The 18,703-nt window shown below is 44.2% G+C and overlaps 2 protein-coding genes across 11 annotated transcripts in view; one reads left to right on the forward strand and one right to left on the reverse strand.

Annotated features, from left to right (window-relative positions):
• Nucleotides 1–18,359, forward strand: part of LOC147022791 (proto-oncogene c-Rel-like) — a 28,968-nt gene extending 10,609 nt beyond the window's left edge. For all 8 annotated transcript variants that reach the window (XM_085887582.1, XM_085887583.1, XM_085887587.1 and 5 more), the window contains 8 exons: nucleotides 163–311; nucleotides 831–922; nucleotides 2,192–2,329; nucleotides 4,098–4,202; nucleotides 6,195–6,410; nucleotides 8,031–8,102; nucleotides 15,069–15,158; nucleotides 17,475–18,359. In XM_085887582.1, coding sequence (XP_085743708.1) covers nucleotides 163–311; nucleotides 831–922; nucleotides 2,192–2,329; nucleotides 4,098–4,202; nucleotides 6,195–6,410; nucleotides 8,031–8,102; nucleotides 15,069–15,158; nucleotides 17,475–17,977 — 1,365 coding nt within the window. In that variant the 3' untranslated portion in view covers nucleotides 17,978–18,359. The remainder of the gene's footprint in view (nucleotides 1–162; nucleotides 312–830; nucleotides 923–2,191; nucleotides 2,330–4,097; nucleotides 4,203–6,194; nucleotides 6,411–8,030; nucleotides 8,103–15,068; nucleotides 15,159–17,474) is intronic.
• PUS10 (pseudouridine synthase 10) overlaps nucleotides 9,598–18,703 on the reverse strand; it is a 91,288-nt gene continuing 82,182 nt past the window's right edge. The window contains exon 19 of one of the 3 annotated variants that reach the window (XR_015059920.1): nucleotides 9,598–9,783. The gene's annotated coding sequence lies outside the window, so the exon portion shown is untranslated. The remainder of the gene's footprint in view (nucleotides 9,784–18,703) is intronic. The other 2 variants (XR_015059921.1, XR_015059922.1) reach the window with 2 other exon arrangements.

The following is an 18,703-nucleotide window of genomic DNA, read 5'->3' on the forward strand; positions in this document are numbered from 1 at the left end:
CAAATGGCGTCCCCTACCCCCCCCCGCCCGCCCCCGTGTTTGGGTTTCCTTGTCTTGCCTTCTCAAAATGATTTAGCTCGATCACTCTCATAATGTGTCATCCTGAACAGGTCAATTTAAACTCTCTAATGTGCATCTATCATCCTGTCTCCACTACTCTAGGTTTTGAATTACGCAGGGCGGGTGCGTCTGGTTATGTCTCTCTTGACCCACGAACCTCCATTTCGACCACACCCTCATTCTCTCGTGGGCAAGAACTGCGAGGATGGTGTGTGCATCCTCGAACTCGACCCTCCAAATCTCTACGTCCAGTAAGCACTCGGCTCGGCTGCTGTCTCTTTTCAGTGTGTGAGCTCAACGTAGATTTGAGATAGATTCACTTAGAAATGCAAACGGGTTGTTGCGTCATTTATTGCATGCCGTCCTTGCGGAAGCAGCCGAAAGCCAGCTGTCCCGTCTGCTTCCACTGGCCTTTGGATGATTAATGTTTCCATCATGATGCCCTTCAAAAAGTGCAGGCCGACGTCTGCCGGTGCTGCACCAAAATTCCTGTTCTGGACCTCCACTGGCAAGCCAATGGCAAGCAACCTATTGCACCCGATGCCCAGAAAACTGCTTTTGAGGCATATATTATGAACTCTCCATATTTAAGGGAAGAGTGCTAATCGCGGTTGGATTGGATATATAATTGTAGAGAATGGCTTGTTGTTTATGAAAAAGCTGGTCTTTCCATCAGGTTGTCCGTTTCAAGGCGATTTTATAAACAATGGAACACTACAAACCTGTGATGTCATTTAATTGTCTACATGGCTCATTCTCTCCTCCACCAGATTTCAAAACTTGGGCATTCAATGTGTGAAGAGGAAACACGTCTTTGACGCCATCAAGCAACGGCTTATTCGACGTATTGACCCTTACAATGGTAATTGTGCTCGTCCTCATCCTTCCGTGGAATGACTAGTGGACGGATTATTCTGTGGTTGCACCTTTGGCCAAGAAGTGTCTTTATATCTGCTGTATTTCCCTTTTTTTTTTTTTTTCTTTTATTGTTTTTATTTATTTATTTGCAGAACAAAAAAAAATTTTGTTCCCCCCCCCAATGAATAACAAAATGTGTTTTTAGATTATTTTGAATTTCTTGGAGATGAGCTGTGAAACTGAAAAGTAAGGGTGGAATTTTTCAAATCGTACCCTCCCTCCTCCTCCACCCCAACCCCCAAACCTGGGTTCACAACATCATGATGCATGTTCTCCGAGGGGAACAACAATAGTAGATCACACTCTTGATATCCTTCTCTCCATTTCCCATTCTTTCCCTCTCTTATCCTCTCTCAAAATATGATTTTATACGTATTCGTATAAAATATACGTATTCACAAATTGTAGGACTTGAAATCCCCGTTCCCTAGTAGAGCGGAAGGAGGGGGCATGTGTGTGGACATATTCACGTCGTCGAGTTACATTTGTATTCGGTCAGCTTAACCTATGATGCCTGAGATTGAGCCTTATTATTATTATTATTTTGTAATAATGTTATCATTATGGAATTGATTAATTTTCTGATTTATAATAAATTTTGTTTCCAGCAGGCGTGTGGAACGGCGACACTTAGCCTATACACACCGCCCATGACTAAATCCACATGTGTACGTCCAATGTTGTCCAAATTTTCCTCCAATAACGTCAAACAACAGTAGCAGCTGTTTAATACCGCAATCGTTCATTGGACAAGAATTGACTGAATAGTCTGTGCTTATCATCATTTGAGGCCGTCATGGTCAGGAAGGATTAATTGGTTTCATCAGTAATTTATGAAGAGGTGGAGAGTCCAAATGCTATGTTTTTGATTCTTTGTGAGTTTTGATTTTGTCAAAGAAATGTGTTTCTCATTGGAAAGGATTTTGTCTTGGTACCAGTAGGTACTATGTGAGGGCCATAGATATTTGAAATCTCTACTTTAGCAACTCTGTGTTTATGCACGTTTCCATAATTACTATTTATTAGTGGCATCCGTTTGTTCAATTAATTATGTTGAAAGCCTGTTGTTTGTTTTTGTATGATGGCCCTCAAGGAGATCCATAAGTGGTTGCATCACATGGAGCAACGGTCCACTTGTCTACGACCTCATCTCATGCATATCCCCCGTTTTGGTTTTATTATTCCCCCCCCCACCCTATTGTATATTTTGTAGTTGGTGGAAGGGCGCTCAAAATGGAGAACTTGCACATGAATGCAGTACGCCTCTGCTGGCAAGCCTACCTCCTGGATAACCATGGCAATGTTCTGCGTGCCCTCCCACCTGTTCTCTCGAACCCCATCTATGACAAGAGTAAGTACCTGAAAGTTTTGATGCACTTTCACGTGCACCACTTACTCCAAGCCTTTATAACACAGATCGAGTAAGATGGGGCATGATCCCCCTCCCTCCGAGCTGGCAATTTAAAATCTTCACTATACTGAACAAAAAAGACCGTGGAGCATATACAAAGGAGGAATCTTACCCCTCCTTTGCCTACCTGGACACGTTGCGCAACTCTATTGTTAAATGGCACTTCCCCTATTGTCTGACATGAGCTTCATGAAGGCTCCTCAAGTGTAGTTGTGTTAAATTTAGACCAAAACTTTATTTAACGTCATTGAAATGCAAAAGGCGTTTCTGCTGAGGACGGCAAATTAACTGCACAAAGAAATGCCCAGAAAGTAGACACAACAAAAGGCTATTTGGCCCTTATGCCTGCATTGCACCCCAATTCCAAGGCTCCTGCACAACAAAAGCCGTGAACTCAGGAAATGAGGGAAGCCAATAAGTTTTGCAAATACTGAAGTCCTTTTGCTCCAAACAGGCTTGCAGCATGGTATTGTGTACACTGTGGTCCTAAATGAGGAGAAAGCTTAGAAATTGAACCCAGTTTTAATAAGAAACAATCTTAATGTTATATAAAGCCCAAGTGTCTGTGCTTTCAGAAAATGTATACCTTGCTATGGGTCCTATGGATATAGTTGCTCACAAAGCATGTTTTGTTTTTTTTTGTTTTTATCCAAACACAGGCTATTTTTTCCATATTTATAGCTCATTTTTTTTAGAAATGGGTTACATGTATGATTGTATCTGTTGTCCAAAATGGTTGAAAATGCATTTTTTGTTTGATCTATATCATTATACATAAGAATAAAACAATTCCTCTAAACAGTACATTTCTTATGACCTGCCTATCTTGGCACCCTCAAATGCGTAAAATCTCAGATTTTGCAAAATTTCCCCCAGTCATAGTGAAGCTTACAAAATCTTATTCCAGAAATTTGAAATGCATCTGATAGAACATCTTAAATAGCAATTTACTTCTGCATAAAGTGATGATTTAAAATAGCAAGTTTCAACATGGATCATTACTACATGTACCAGTTTTTAGGTTCACTTCCATGATTGGGGCAAAAAATGTTTGGAAGTACGTAACAAATTGCATTTACCAAGCTGCTACAAAATTACTGGAAGCTATAAGCTTGGTTTTATAACCATAGAATAAGTTTACCAAGATGGCCCTATGATATAAAAATCAATATCAAAGGTCGTTAGGAAGTACGTAACGTTTTAAAGAAATCTGCACTTTTAATCCTAAGATGTTGGTTTGGTTCATCACAGCATGTATTTCAATGGTTAAGTTTATGTGCATATATATTTATTTATGACCTGAATGAACACTGATCAATTCGATCAATTTGTTAATTTCATATGACCTTGACCTCTTTGCTCAATGTCAAATATCAGGTAAACCAAATATTCTCCATATTTGTGGTTTCCAATTAGTGTATAATACATATCTAAGACATCAGACTAATTTTAGAATGATATGAGTGGTTCCTTGGTGCAGATAATTGATAACCAACTTTGACCCTGTCAGAGCAATAGGAAGAATTAAGCTCTGCCCAACTCGATCCTGAATCCCCATGATGTTGGCTAACAAATGATATGCAAAACTCAATCGTACAATGACTTTCAATTTTTTGGTCCCCCGTGTCCTAAGTGTGTACATGATACCTTGTTACAAGCCAACATCAACTTGGATATTTGTTTTCCGTGTTTCTCTTCATCTCTACAGAAGGAACAAACACATCCGAGTTGAGGATCAGTCGCCTAAACATTAACCATGGCAGCGTTGCAGGAGGAGACGAATGCTTTATTCTGTGTGACAAAGTGCAGAAAGGTGAGTTGAAAAAAAATTATTTCTGTTTTTACCTCTTACTGCAATACATGATGTCATTAATATCAATCGGGCGATTTTGAGCTGCAAGCGTTCGAGGTTTTTACGATATCGAGAGACTTGCAGGAGAGAGGCTTCCAAACGTTCCAGATTATCATGATGTTGTTGCACAAGTATCTTTTCAGCATTTTAAGCACCAAAATGTTCCCAGCTTGGTATTAGTTATATTCCCAGTTTTGGCCACAAATTAAGTCATTCCCAAAAACCATTCTTCACAAGGATGTGATTTATGTCGGATAACTTTATTGCTGCTTTATTCATTGGTATGGTGGTGGTCCAGTTGTGGGGATACTGGTGTGGCTTCCCAAATTGGTCAATGAACATCCAGCTGGCTCACTGTTGACCTTCAGGAAGGAGGAGGGGGGGGTGGGAGCAATCTTCATGTCCTGGTCTTTTGTGATGCGAGTCGACGCAGTGATTGACTGTGCCCTGAAGACAATTTCTAATGGGTATTTGAATGTTACCTGTAAGGTAGTGCTGCTCGGATCTCTTTAAATAATTCCATGCAATTTTATTTATTTATTTTTGTCATGAACACAGAACTTTAAATTATTTTCCTTCGTTAAGTAAGTGCTGTGCAAGTGCCTGGGCAAAAATAGCGTCTGCTTTAAAAAAAATAATAATTTTTGTCATATTGATATTTACTGTAATTAGAACTGGAACCAACTATAGTTTAACTTTAGTATTGAGTAATTCTCCGTAGACTACTGGAACCACTTCAGTTACCGGCAAAGCCTGGTGTTGGCTTAGCAGTTAGGGTGTCTGGTTTGGGATGTTCGAGCCCCGTTGGCCACTGATTTTAACACCAGGCCGAGTCAACCCCACCTGTCATCCTTCCGAGGTCGGCGAAACGAGTACCAGTGCACTGGTATGGGGCACGGCATCAGCGGCGTAGTCACACCCCAACAAAATGATGGCTACCTGGCAGCCAAGCTGCCATACGTGAGGAGTAGTAGTTACCGGCAATCCTTCCTCGAGGATACATAAACCACACCAACGTAACCTATAGTAATTCTAACGTTAACTTGTACTCTCATATACTTGCTGGCAGTTTAACTACTTCAAACTATATAGTTTTTTTTTTTTTTTTTTCCTGGGGGACCACTAGTCGCGTTTTTAAGGCTGCAGTTTTGCTCTTTATGGTATAGCGTAGTATGACTCGTGGGATGTTTGGTAAATGCACAGCCAAAACCAAATTGATCGCCCTCACCATGACTGGCAGGTATAAATATAACAGTGTCACTTGAGGGATGTATTCGTAGCAGGTGGAGTTGGTGCAATTGGTCAAAACCTGTTGTTTTCTAATAACGTTATTCTTTTTTTTTTTCTTTTTTTTTAATCATTATTATTTCATTCTGGTATTGAGGCTTCGAGAAGACGAGAACATCAGAGGGGTTAACGGCTCACCAGACCGAATAGAGCAAAGAGAAAACTGTGGGACAATGGAAAACGGATGTGTTAACACCAGAAAGATTTGAGTTTAAGGAGAAGATTGGGAATAGGCTCAGTGGATGTGGTGAAGCTCATTAATGGATCATGTATTTATTTGTTTATTTATTTATTTATTGGCTGTACCACAATGCTGTTTCTGAAGTTTCCATAATCTCAACATGGTTCCACAGCGACAGGTTTTCAAGCTGTTATTGAATGGTAATCGACAAGTTCCTGGGATAAAACCATCATAGCCATAAAACCCATAGCTTCAGTGCCCCGTGATCTATTACGGGACATGTTTAGGCCTATAAGAAAACCGAGCAATATGGTGAGTCTCTGCCAAAAATTACATATTTTGGAAGATTGTGTAATTCCCCATTCATCCACGTAAATAGACGTGTGGACGAACCTGCCAAACTCTGTTTAAGGGGATGGTGTTTTACTCCATCTTTCCTGTAATGATTGCCTTCTGGTTGTGCTTCCTTATTGTTCATCCCTTAGAGGACATTGAGGTGGTGTTTTCACACGGCTCATGGACGGAGCTCGCCGACCTTTCGCAAACAGACGTACACCGCCAGGTGGCCATCGTATTCCGTACACCGCCATTCTATCAGAGAGATATCACCGCTCCGGTGCACGTCCGCATGCAGCTTCGCCGCCCATCCGACAGAGTGGTCAGTGAAGCCGTTAGCTTCTTCTACACCCCTTTGGATTCCGGTGAGTTTGGAGGGCAAATTGCATTGATTTGCATCATGTGGTCCCTTGCTTGTACGTCTGCATTTTATTTATTTAATTTTTTTTTGTGAATGCTGTGTCTGAACAAGTCAACGCAACAACTATCAATGAAATCTTGAGACTACCTTACATGCAATGAAGCTGTTCAATGTAACATTTCCCTCCGAAATATATCAACTCTGATCTCCCGAATGCGACGGTGATGTTGCATCGGAAGATGTGATCTTCGCTCATAAAGACAAATAAATCGTTAATCAGCTGAACACCATCTTTACATATCATCCTCATGAAAATGAAGGCCCAAATGTGACTGCCGATGAGTTGGGGGTGGCTGGGATGTTCTCCTGATTTTTTTTTTCACGTTTCCAAGGCTCCGCCAATATGTGGAGGCATGACCCTCTGATTCGCCAATCTTTACCTTCGGGGGGGGGCGGGGGGGATTTGTATAATTGACCCTTTTATTCACCAACATTTGACTTACCCTTTTAGTTTATTGTGCAAAGTTCACATTCCAGTGAAGGTGCCACAGTTCTGAACTTGAGCCTATTTGTTGATGCGATGCTGATGAGCAGTTTCTACGACTCTAAACAATAGCTGAGCAGTGAACTGCTGGACTTGATGATTAAAACAAGTAATTACAAGTTAAAGTTTCGTCTGAAGTTTCATCGTCCATCCATCTCTAACGCCAACTTTCACCTGTCCTTACATTGCTGCCACCCCACATTATTATTATTATTATTATTATTATTATTATTATTATTATTATTTTGTCCATCTACCTGGTTACTGTTTTGCTTCCCACTCTTCCAACTTCCGTATCTCTCCTGTCTCCCATCAGCCAATCATTCCAAATAGACATTCCAACCTCATTGATCTTGTTGTTCTGTGTATAGCTTTTCCATGGATGTTCCAGACTCGTGAATTCCCTTTCCTCCTTTGACAGACCCAACTCTAAATCAAAATGCAATGATGCCATCCGTGTCTCCAGCTCTCTTCCACACAGCTCTGAACCCATGGGATCAGTACGTAGCAGAGACTATGGGGAAAGATCCCAATCTGTATAGTTGACTTGTTTCTGCATTTGCTACAACAGCATTGTCTCTCTCGTTTCTGTGTGTAGCCCACCACCTCCTTAATACCAACGACACCATCTACTACCTCTCCTATCTGACATTTTGGTTTTCACCAACCTTTTTTTTTTATTAACAGGTTGTTGTTGTGGTGGTTTTGTGCGTGTTCCTTGCCCGTCTGTTTCCTTTATTAGCTTGTCAGCCTTCCATCCTTTGTACTGGTACTCCACCATGAAAATTGCTGAAATCTGTGCATGATGCGACGAGTTTGGATCAAATGGCCTTTTACTGTGTCCAGGTTTTCTTTTTTTTATATATATAATTGTGGACTCTTAGGTTGTTCAGTTCACTTTTCATCAAAAGTTTACAAACTCCTGATATTTCTGCATAAATGACGCAAAACCTTGTGAAATGATCCTTCGTCACCCGCAGGCCCTAATTGATAAACATTCAAACGAAGTTTCTCATCGTTTGTACTTCGTACGCCAATATATGATGCAGCGCATGTTCTGCTCCTTCCCTTCACCCACAGATCCTCACCAATTAGTTGTCAAGCGAAGGAGGAAGCCATTATACAATCTGATGAAAAGTCCTTATCACAAAGGTAGGAAATGGCGGGATTGTATGATCACTCATCACGCACTTTGTACGGGCTGGCAGGATGGCTTCGAGTTGTGCACACTCGCCGATGTTCCGTCTCGTCTGGGTTCCAACTTTGGCCCAGCTATAAACTGTAATCCCCGTGTTTCGCAAGCGGTGCGAGGCATCGATGTGTATCGATACCTAGCTTCTGTTGGATGTTTAGCTGTCTGTCCTATCTGCCAGCATTAGTTTGAGGCTGTTGAAGATCCCACGGTGTCCTTTGCGAAGAGTAAGCAAGCTATCGCTGGCACGATGACCAAATTACAAATTGCTGCACCCCGAGTGAATGACGCTACCTGCAGCCATGTGCTGCATACGAAAGAAGAGCACACATTATCATGACCTCGGAGAAGGGCCATCATGAGAGAGAGCTTCCTTGTTTGTTTGTTTTTTTTGTGTTTTTTTATTTATTTTAGAATAGATGGTGTTCGTCTGTCTTGTTGTGCCGTGTGGTTTTCCTCGTTTTGTATCCTTGACGTTTATGTTTTTAGGTCACCTGGACTTTAATCAGGTGAGCTTGTGCGGTTGAACAGTCGGTCGTTATTGCTTGAACCAAACACGCGATTATGATGAAACTCTGCCACAAACTTCATATCTGATGCGTAACGAAGGTGTATTGACCGCATCAAAATCTGTGCTCATCAATAGGTTTTGACTAACATTGTGCACATTTTGTTGTGTTTTTTGGGGGGTTTTGTTTGTTTGTTTTTAAGTGAAAGAAAAAAAAGATACAGTATATGGAAAGTAGTTTAGTAAAAACAAAAATCTAATTATTCGCCTGATATATGTGTGTGTGTGTGTGTGTATGTGTATGTGTGTGTGTGTGTGTGTGTGTGTGTGTGTGTGTGTGTGTGTGTGTGTGTGTATGTGTATGTGTGTATATATATATATGTATGTATGTATGTATGTGTATGTGTATGTATATGTATGTGTATGTATATGTATATGTATATATATATATATATCGGGGCATATTATGTGATACCAGTCATCCGTCCGTACTCTAATTCCCAAAGTTTTCAACTTTCACGTTTCATATTTGGTACAGACTGTGGAGACGGTATGTCACGACGTACGTTCGTCATCCAAAGTGGTTGCCATGGCAACCAGGATGCTCTTTTCCATGTAGTAGCACAATTCTGTATATCCCTTCTTGTTCGGCGTATATTGTGCTCACTTGAGCTCTTGTTTTTATTATTATGCCCAAAAAAAGAAAAAGACATTTGCAAGGATTGCAGGGATGGTGGAGACCGAAACATTTAACATTTCCCACAACACAACACTTCAGCTCTTGTCACCACAGCGTTGACAGAGGAAGAGTAATAGTTACTCTTTCGAGGCCTTGAATCCAGGTACGGATGTTTCTTACCCTGCTTGAGATTAAACGCAAAGCAAATGTAGGAAGAAGCAATAATCACAAACAGAGCTGCCATTTCTGAAAAACCTTTTATTGGCATTTATCGTGCCGATTTATAAAGTGTCCCCTGCAGCTACCATTGGGATTCTCATGTGGTGTGGTGTCATGGCTGAGCCACTGTGCAGGAGGGACTCGATATAATTGGGATCAGAGTAGTTGTGCCTCCTCGTGGGACGTTGCTCCGTTGCTGGAGTGATTGGTGCTGATGTTGGTGATGATTCTCCATCTGTAAGTGACAGCAGCAGAGGGTACTATTTGGATTAAGATGCAGGAATTCCTACCGGAGTGTCACAAATGGCAAGTGGGTGAACGCCGGAGCCAAAAATGTTTAATTTGGAACAAAACAAATACATGGTCTTGTGTGCATATATTCGTGTCCATGTAATGTACAAGTTCCTCCATGAGGCTCGTTTAAATACTTTAACAGATTGACATGCAAGGTGTTGGGGATGGGTAGGAAGAATGGAAATGGAGATTACATGATGCAAGGGGCAATCTTGGAGATTCACACAGGAGAAGGATCTGGGGGGGGGGGTGGGGGTCAGGGGGAGAGTGGGGAAATGGACTGTGCACTGCCAGGCAGCTTCAGGTAAAGCTAACATGATTTTAGGTTTTATTCACAGTAGGATAAGTTGTAAATCAAAATGAGGTAGTGTTGGTACTCTTGAGGATGTTAACGAGGCCTCATCGAGAACGCCGTGTCGCGGTAAGCAGACATGACGATGCTCGGCAGCTACCTAAAGTGAGCAGGGCTTTCGGATGTATTCATAGGGGGGGATACTTTATGAATCCAAAAAGATGTTGTTAACATTGTATCGGAATTTAGTGAGGCCTCACCCTCCAATATTGTGTTCGGTTTTGGTCACCACAACTCAGGAAGGACATAGCTGCCATAAAGAGGGTACAGCTTACGGATACTATATCGATTCTGGCCTCGACCTTACTTGGAAAGTAGTTGATGCATGGAAGCTGGTGTCCCTGGAAAAGTTGTGGCAACAGAAACGGCGAATGGGATTAAAGCGGCAGGAGCTCGGTACCGAGAAGTATTGGGGATGGAGGGTACGTGGTATTGACAGGACTGGCGGATGGGTGAGAGTTTCTCGTGCCGTGATTGTGATGTCGGTGAGAGGATCATGCCAAAAAGGTGAGTGTGCTGTCGGCTTTTGTTCCCCTCTCATCCTCCAGCCACATCCTCCCGTCCCCAAAATAGAAAACTAACTTGTGCACATGTGTTGGTCTGCTAACTTCCCCCATCATGCCAAAGCAATATGCGTTGTGAATGGCTGAATTGAATGAAACTACGCTTGAGCAGAAAATGCAGCTTCCCCTGGTCAAGTTATTTATTTATTTATTTTTTAATAAATAGTGGGAGGTGGGGGGGGCGGTGTGGCTGTGGGTGTAAACGCCAACAGCAGAGTTGAAGGCCAAGATGGAGGGAGACTTGGACAAACAATGGACAGGAGAGTGTGCATGGGGAAGACAAGATGGGTACAGAAGGAAACTCCAAAGGGGGGAAACTGGAGGTTATGGGGGTGGTTGGGGGGCGGGTGTTAACGAGGGTAGAAAAGATCATGGTTTTGGAATGGAGATGATTTGAGATGATGGTGAACAGCTGTCTTGAAGACATGGAGGGAAGACTGAGATGGAAGTTGAAGAGGATGTGGAGATGAGCAGTGATCCTGAATTTAGGTCGTTTCATCAGAAGGGGATTGATGGTGGACCGTGTGAGCCCTGCAGACCATGTGTGGGAGGGGGGGGTGTGATGTAAACCACAGAAAGAGCAAAGAGTGCAAGACCACAAAGGTGGCGGTAGAAGACAGAGACCACTGACCTGTCTGCGATGGTGAAGCGATACTCGGATTCATCGAGGGAGATTCCAATAATGTTGAAGACATTGGTTTTCATGGTGTCAAGATGAGCAAGATGTGAGGCAGAGGAGCGAGCTCAGAGGGGAGGGCAACACTCCAAGCTGTGGATGAAAGCCTTGGAGGGTGATTTGAGTTCAGATGTGCCATGGAAGGATTTTGTATATGGCGGAGGATTCCCAGACTGGTTTTGGAGGCCGAATTTGAAATTTCGTTTTGCCCAAAAGAGATCGTGGCTCATGAGACCCGGGAGTTTGAATGACTGGACATCCTCAAGAAGATTGTTAATAAAGTATACAGGAGTGTTTGCCCGGTAGTCCTTTCAAAGAGAGATTTTTTTTTTTTTTTTTTTTTTTTTTTTTTTGTATACCTTGGTCGAGGCTCGTATGAGAGCTAACACACAACTCACAGCAAGGAGGCATGAGACAAGAGGGGCGGGAGTGGAAGGGACAGAACATTGGGGAACAGACACAGGTGAACTGTGGAAGGGGAGGGATGGGGATGGGACGGGGAACATGGCGAGGGAAGATGGACATTAAAGGGACTTTCAGGAAGGAAAGCAGGAGAATTGAAGGAAGTGGGCTTGGGTGGATTATCGGGGTAGAAAAGATCGAGGATTTGGATGGGGGAAGATAAGAGGTGGTGGTGAACAGCTGTTTTGAAAGCCTGGAGGGAAGAATGGGAAAGAATAGAGTGAGGAAGTTTATTCCAAAGGCGGGAAAAAAGAGGAATGAAAGAGTGAAGATGAGCAGTGATTCGTGATTTTGGTAGTTTTACCAGAAGGGGGTTGTTGGCGGACCTTGAGCGCCCTGTGGAAATGTGGTTGGGACAAATCACAGAGAGAGCAGGGGGGCAAGGCTGGAGAGGAGTCGGTAGAAGACAGAAAGACCACCGACCAACCTGCGGTGATTGAGTGAGAGGCCCAAAGACTCAGCTTCATTGCGGGAGATGCCAATGATCTTAAAAGCCCTGGTTTCGACAGCGTGAAGTCGAGAAAGGTGGGAGGCAGGAGCACCAGCCCAGAGGGGAGAGCAGTACTCCATCAGGCTACGGACAAAAGCTTTGTAAGTGGTCAGGAGCTCAAGAGGGCCGAGGAAGGACTTTGCACGACGGAGGATTCCCAGTCGGCGACTGGCTTTTGAGGCAAGGTTGGAAATGTGACTTTCCCAGGAAAGGTCATGGCAGATAGTGAGACCCAGAAGCTTGAAAGAAAAGACTTCTTCCAGAGGATTGTTGAGAAAGTGGATGGGGGGGTTTTGTAAACGGTCCTTTCGAAGAGACATAGTGAGAGTGTGAGATTTGTCTGGATTGAAAGACATGTTCCACGTGTTGGACCAGTTTGTGATTTTATCCAGATCTGCAGTGAGCGAAGAAGCTGCTGCTTGCCGGTCTGAGGGATGACAGATGGTACGGCAGAGGGTGGAGTGGTGACAGATGGTGACAGTGGGTACATGTCTTTCAATCCTGACAGATCTCAAAGTGTTTGACCAGCTTGTGATTGTGATTTTTTTTTTTTTTTTTTTTTTTTGTGAAGGTCTGAAGAGGGAAGAGACTACAGCCTGTCTGTTTGAAGGATGTCATGGCAGAGAGTGAACTCATCATCAATGAAGACCAGGAATAGGATTGGGCATGGAACACTGCATTGAGGAAGTCCACCCTGGACAGGGACAGGCGATTTAAAGAATTCCATTGAGTGTTGCACGTTGGCTGTGGGAGTTGAGGAAGTCAGGAAGCCACGTGTAGAGTTGACTGGATGCCATATTCGGAGAGTAAGGCAGGCTGCCATACTGTATCAAAAGCACAATATACGTCCAGAGATTGCCCTGGTCTCACTTCTGACATTGAGGGCCTCCATCCAATGTTGGGTGAGTCGAAGCGGCATGTCCAACGTGGAGTGACCTGGTTTGAAACGAAATTGGTGAACTGAGATGAGGTTGTTTGAGAAAAGGAAGGTTTCATATGAACTGTGATGGCTTCCATGGCCTTGCTGATGAAGGTCTGCAGTTGAGTGGATCAGTTTTTGCACCTTTTTGTGTCGTGCAGTGATGTCTGTGAATTTCCAAACCTATTGAAGATGATCCAACACAAATGATAAGGTAAAAACGGCAGAGGGAGGTTGTGCAAGAGCAGCTTTTTAGGATCTATGAACCGATGCTGTCTGACTCGGTATGCAGAGTCAATCGAGGGTTGAAGGAACCATCTCCACCTTCTCGGATGCAAAAGACGGTCCAGGAGCAGTTGGGTGTGACGGGGACGGATGGGTACCGAGAATGAGGGGTTGGGAACACAAGTTTTGGAAAGAAACACGGAAAGGAGGTATTCGGCCTTCTCACGAGTCGAGCCGGCTGTGGGGCCATGTGAAGAGAGGGATAGGGATGGACGGGGGAGCATATCTTCAGAGACCAACTTGACAATGTGCAAACAGGTTTTCGAGGAGGGGGATGAGTTCGAAAGTTCATTCTTTCTGTTGGACAGACACTTGTGGAATTTTTTGGAATGCACTGAGATTGCCGTCGGTCAGATTTGCCTTCCAGGAAGAGAAGGCAAGTTGTTTCGGAGCAACTGCCTCACTGCATGATTTGGTGCATTGTGGGTGGGAAGAAGGGAAGGATAATTGAAGTTGAGATGGGATGAATATGTACGGGAGAGCGTGGGTTTCTGTAGAAGAATTCCCAGGCTGAGTTAACATCAAGGGGCAGTAGGTATGGGAGACCGGTCCTGAGGAGAGATGGCTGCTTGCAGTCCCGGCCAGTCTGCTTGAATGAAACGCTAGACTCGCCGGCATTGAGGCAGCTCTGTGAGAATAGCCAGAGATGTTGTTGACGTTTCATGAGCACATGATCAGATGAACCAATTGGAGCAGAGGGTGTTTCACTTCATGCGTACTTAATGTGACATTTGAAGCCAAAGAATGATGTGATAATTGCTTGTTATGTTGTCCCTTTATCGGGCTCAATCGTCCTTGTCGTAGTTGTGGTGGCATTAACATGGATCGACGTGGTGATGTTTGACTACGTACGTTGGTTGATTGATATACGAATAACAAGCTGAAGGATATACAGTGAAATGTTGTTCTTTTCATTTTTAGCAGCGTCTCGCGCAGCGATCGCTGCTCATAGAGAGCTCGGCGTTGTTCTTGTTGTTGTTCTTCTTGTGAAGACAAAACCTTAATCTCGAGGACTCGGCTCTTGTGCACACAAGATCCGGATCTCCTTAAATACTGAGCACATGTACACATCCTCACATAGACGGTGCCTTTTGAGAGCGTCTATCATGAACTTTTAAATATATTCGGACATTTGCTTCAAAGTTTCGAAAAGTTCACGTTACTATTTAAAGATTATTCCATTTATCGTATTGTAATTTCGTAAATACACTATATATCGTAAATACATTATGACGGGTCTCGCTATTGGCTTAATCAAGGCACGTGACAAAATATCGGAAGTTGTTATTTTTATTAATTTTTTTTTTTAGCCGACAAAACCTTTAGGACGCTGCTCTTGGACATATTTGAACTCGGTATTGTGTTTTGGGGCGTTTTTTTTTTTTGTTGTTTGTTTTTTTTTTTTCCCAACAACAGTGTTACCATTAAAAACCCCTCGCCACAACCCACACCCTTCTTCCCGTCCTCTGTATTTGTCAGAAGTGGAGAATAAAGACTCGTCACGATGGGAATCCAATGGAGGAATGGACACAGCCAAACACAAGCTGAAGATAAAGCTGCAGCAGAGAGGTACGTTACATCGGCTCAGGGTCACGTACACTCGCTGCCTTCTGTCCCGTTGATAACCTCGTATCATTTTTGAAAATGGCAAAAGTAAAAACGTTCAAAAATTAAAAGCATGTCCATACGAAGGTTAAAGAGGCAAAAATGAGGAAAAGATTAGATGAACATGACAAACTCACAATGGTGGCATGAGAGCATGTGGGGTGGAGATGACAGAGTTCCAAGGCTGGAGAAGGGAGACCGACTGGCAATGTGCTCAAATCTCAGCACAGCTATAAGCTGCCATAACGGTGATTTGCAGGTGGGGAAGTTATCTGGTACCTTTGTGCCATCCCTTAGATGGACATGGAACCAGGCATCCTGTCTGCTGGAATTTGTTGATGGACATTGTAGCATCGACCGCTCGACTAACGCTGAGCTCGGCACAGCGGGAGGTTAAAATCCCACAATGTCCAAGTGGCTTAATTCCTGAGGAGACGTTCCAAATTGATGGCGGACAACGCGTGTGCTGGTCGTGAGGAGAGACACGAAAACCTTAAAGCTTTTTTACAACCAACGGGTTTATTACTCGTACCCACAAACAATAACTCTGGAATGATTTAATCGCGGAGGGATACGATGCCTGGTGTTGGCCTAATGGTTCAGGTGGTAGGCTTGGGATCCTGGGGTCCTGAGTTCAAATCTCGCTCAGCTGTTGAATTAATACCAGGTGGGGTTAACTCGGCCTGTCATCCTTTTGAGGTCGGCAAAACGAGTACCAGCATGCTGGTAAACTGTGTTGGAGTGACGACCCGTCCAGGATTGTGCCCAATAGCAAAGGAGACTGCTTGGGCATCACCAACGCTCTCCACAGAGTATGGTCCCAATGGATGGATACGATGACCGATGGAATGCTCCGCCCCTCCGAGGAAATCTATCACTCCACCCCTAGGGAGGTGTTCGTACCTCCACCCACCCCCACCCCCTTTTCGTGCTGAGTCTCCCCGCTCCCCCCCCACCCCGGAAGAGATTGACATCGAGGTTATACACAATTTCCTTAACCATAATCCCTAACTCCTTATTACCACGCATCACCCTTTGTATGGTGCACATGCAAAGGAAACTATTCTTCAGCTGACATTTCCCTACTTGTACATCGAGATGTCTATTTATTCACACGTGGACCATGCTACTCTTTACATTCCTATCTGCTCTGTTGTGATATCTAATCCTCCCCCCCCCCCCCAATAAGCGTAACAATATTAAAGATCCCACAGTGTTCGATGCGGAGTAGGCAAGCTATCACCAGCAACGTAGAACCATATTGCACACATTTTTCCTGCTCTAACATATAGGGGCACTGCATCAGCAGCACCGTTGTGCCCCGAGCAAGTGATGCGACCGGCAGGCATGTGCTGCAAACAAAAGATGGAATAATAAGAATTGACGATGTGGGAAGACCAGGGTGATTGCAGAGCCAAGAGGGGTAGCCATGCCAGTTGACATCTCGAGGAAGGCCGGACTGGTAAAAATTATTAAATACTTGGAATTCATCAGCAACTCCAGGATCGCTTCTCACCTCCTCATTGTTCCTCTCTCCCCCACCATGTAACCAACTTCCACACTCTTCGTTCTCATTCTTCCCTCTCGGTCTTCAAGACGGCTGTTCACCACCATCTTAGATCATTCTCCCATCCAAATCGTAATCTTTTTCTTATCCACCCCCTGCGTTCTCTCCTACCCGCGCATCCTTTGTTGTCCCTCGACCCCGCTGTTGGCAATTCCCGCTTCTCTATCTGCTGTTCCTTTTGTTGTGTTGCATCCAGATCCATTCATTGTTCTCGCTCTGCCAAGATCTTTGACTGTATACAAAAAAAAAAACCATTCACACTGGCTAATACAAAGGTGGTACAATGGAAATTGTGAGAGCACCGCGCCGTGCAGCACCCACCAGCAGGTGATGCTTCAACTTCCACAAACAAGTTGGTTTGACAAAAACAAAGCCATCCACCATGTTGGTCAAGCACAGATCCAATAGCAGAAGCAGCTTGTGTTAACCTTGATGTCAGCTTATGAGAACCATTCGGCATTTGTGGCGAATAGCTATTGAAACGCTGCCATGATAAATTGTTCTGCACAACCGAGATGCCCCACTGTACACACCAAAATTGCTTGTGGGAAAGCGGGAAAGAACCGTCGGTGACCGTGGTCATTGGGGGAGCGTTGTACCAAATGGCCCCCTCCAATTAGAGATCCAATTGATGTTTAAGTGGGATTCTTCAGAAAACAACTTTGAGCTGTCCTCCTCATGGAGACTTACTCCTGTATCTTCTTTCTTTACAGAACTTGAGATGAGAACTACGCTGACGAACAAAGCTTCCGTGGCGATCGCTGGCCCGTACAACAGTACGCAACCTTGCGAAGATTGGGAAGCTTCCACGTCATCAACCATGGTCTTCCAGCCACAAACGTCCCATTACATTCCACCGTCGGCCCTTGCATCTGGGAGTTCCTGGGAAGGTTCATGTGGAGGAGATCTCTTGCCTGGAATGCCGCAAGAAGGAGAGGCCATTTTGAACCGAGCTCTCACTGCGATTGATGATGCTCTTTGTCGATACGACGGAACATTTATGCCACCGATGGAAGGCTACATGGATCAAATCCATAGTGGAACTGCACACGTCCAAACGATGCATTCGGCCTTGCCGTCGGAGCCAGGAGGATCCCATCAGGGCATCATTCCCTTCAGCGGTTTGGAGGTGGCTGATTGGGGGAGCAACTACGAGACCAACTCCTGCGAGGTCCCGTTTAAAAGACCGGCGGGTGCTTATGGGACGACATTCTAGGAATGGCATTGAGGATTTTATAACTCGGTTCTCTACGATAATGTGATGTCTTAGAACATTTTCAAGGAAAGGCGGCAAGGCCAAAGATTTTACAAGGACGCACATTCTCTTGGCCATTCTACTCTGGGAAACATTGCGTCCTGCTCGCTGCATCAACACGGTGCTTCGAGGACGGAGTCTGAAAGGGTCTTCATTCTTGATGCGTTTCATCGACTTCATATTGGAAGGAATAACGCAGTCCGAAAGCTGCGTCGTCCAAACACAAAAGTCACTCTAAAACCTGGCTTTGTGGGTGATCACATCACCAGCGACAAATATTTTAAATAGTGTTAAACAGCAACTTAGATTGTTATTTAAGACTTGTGCAAAAAAAAAAAAAGAAGCTTGAAGAATTCATCAATTTCAGGCTCCTCTTCCTTCGCATGGAACGTATGGTGGCCAGCATCATTTGCTGGGAGTGTGGCAGTACCTCCTGTCGGTTAGAGCAGGAATTTGGAATTTGTTCAGGCCGCCAGTGATTTGCCTACTCTTCGCAAAGGACGTGTGATCTTTAACGTCCACCGACAAATGCTGGCAGACGAGGTGCCAGTTTCAACGTCCATCCGAGGGACGGCGCACACGTCCGATGCCTTATCCTGCCCGTGAAACACCGGGACGACAGTTTATAGCCGGGTCAGGATTCAAACACGGGCTCGACTGTTGATGGGCGAGTGTGCCTCCCTCCGA

The sequence above is a fragment of the Eptatretus burgeri genome, chromosome 7 (assembly GCF_056783735.1).
Source record: "Eptatretus burgeri isolate ZD-2024b chromosome 7, Ebu_testis_v1, whole genome shotgun sequence".
NCBI classification, from domain to species: domain Eukaryota; kingdom Metazoa; phylum Chordata; class Myxini; order Myxiniformes; family Myxinidae; genus Eptatretus; species Eptatretus burgeri.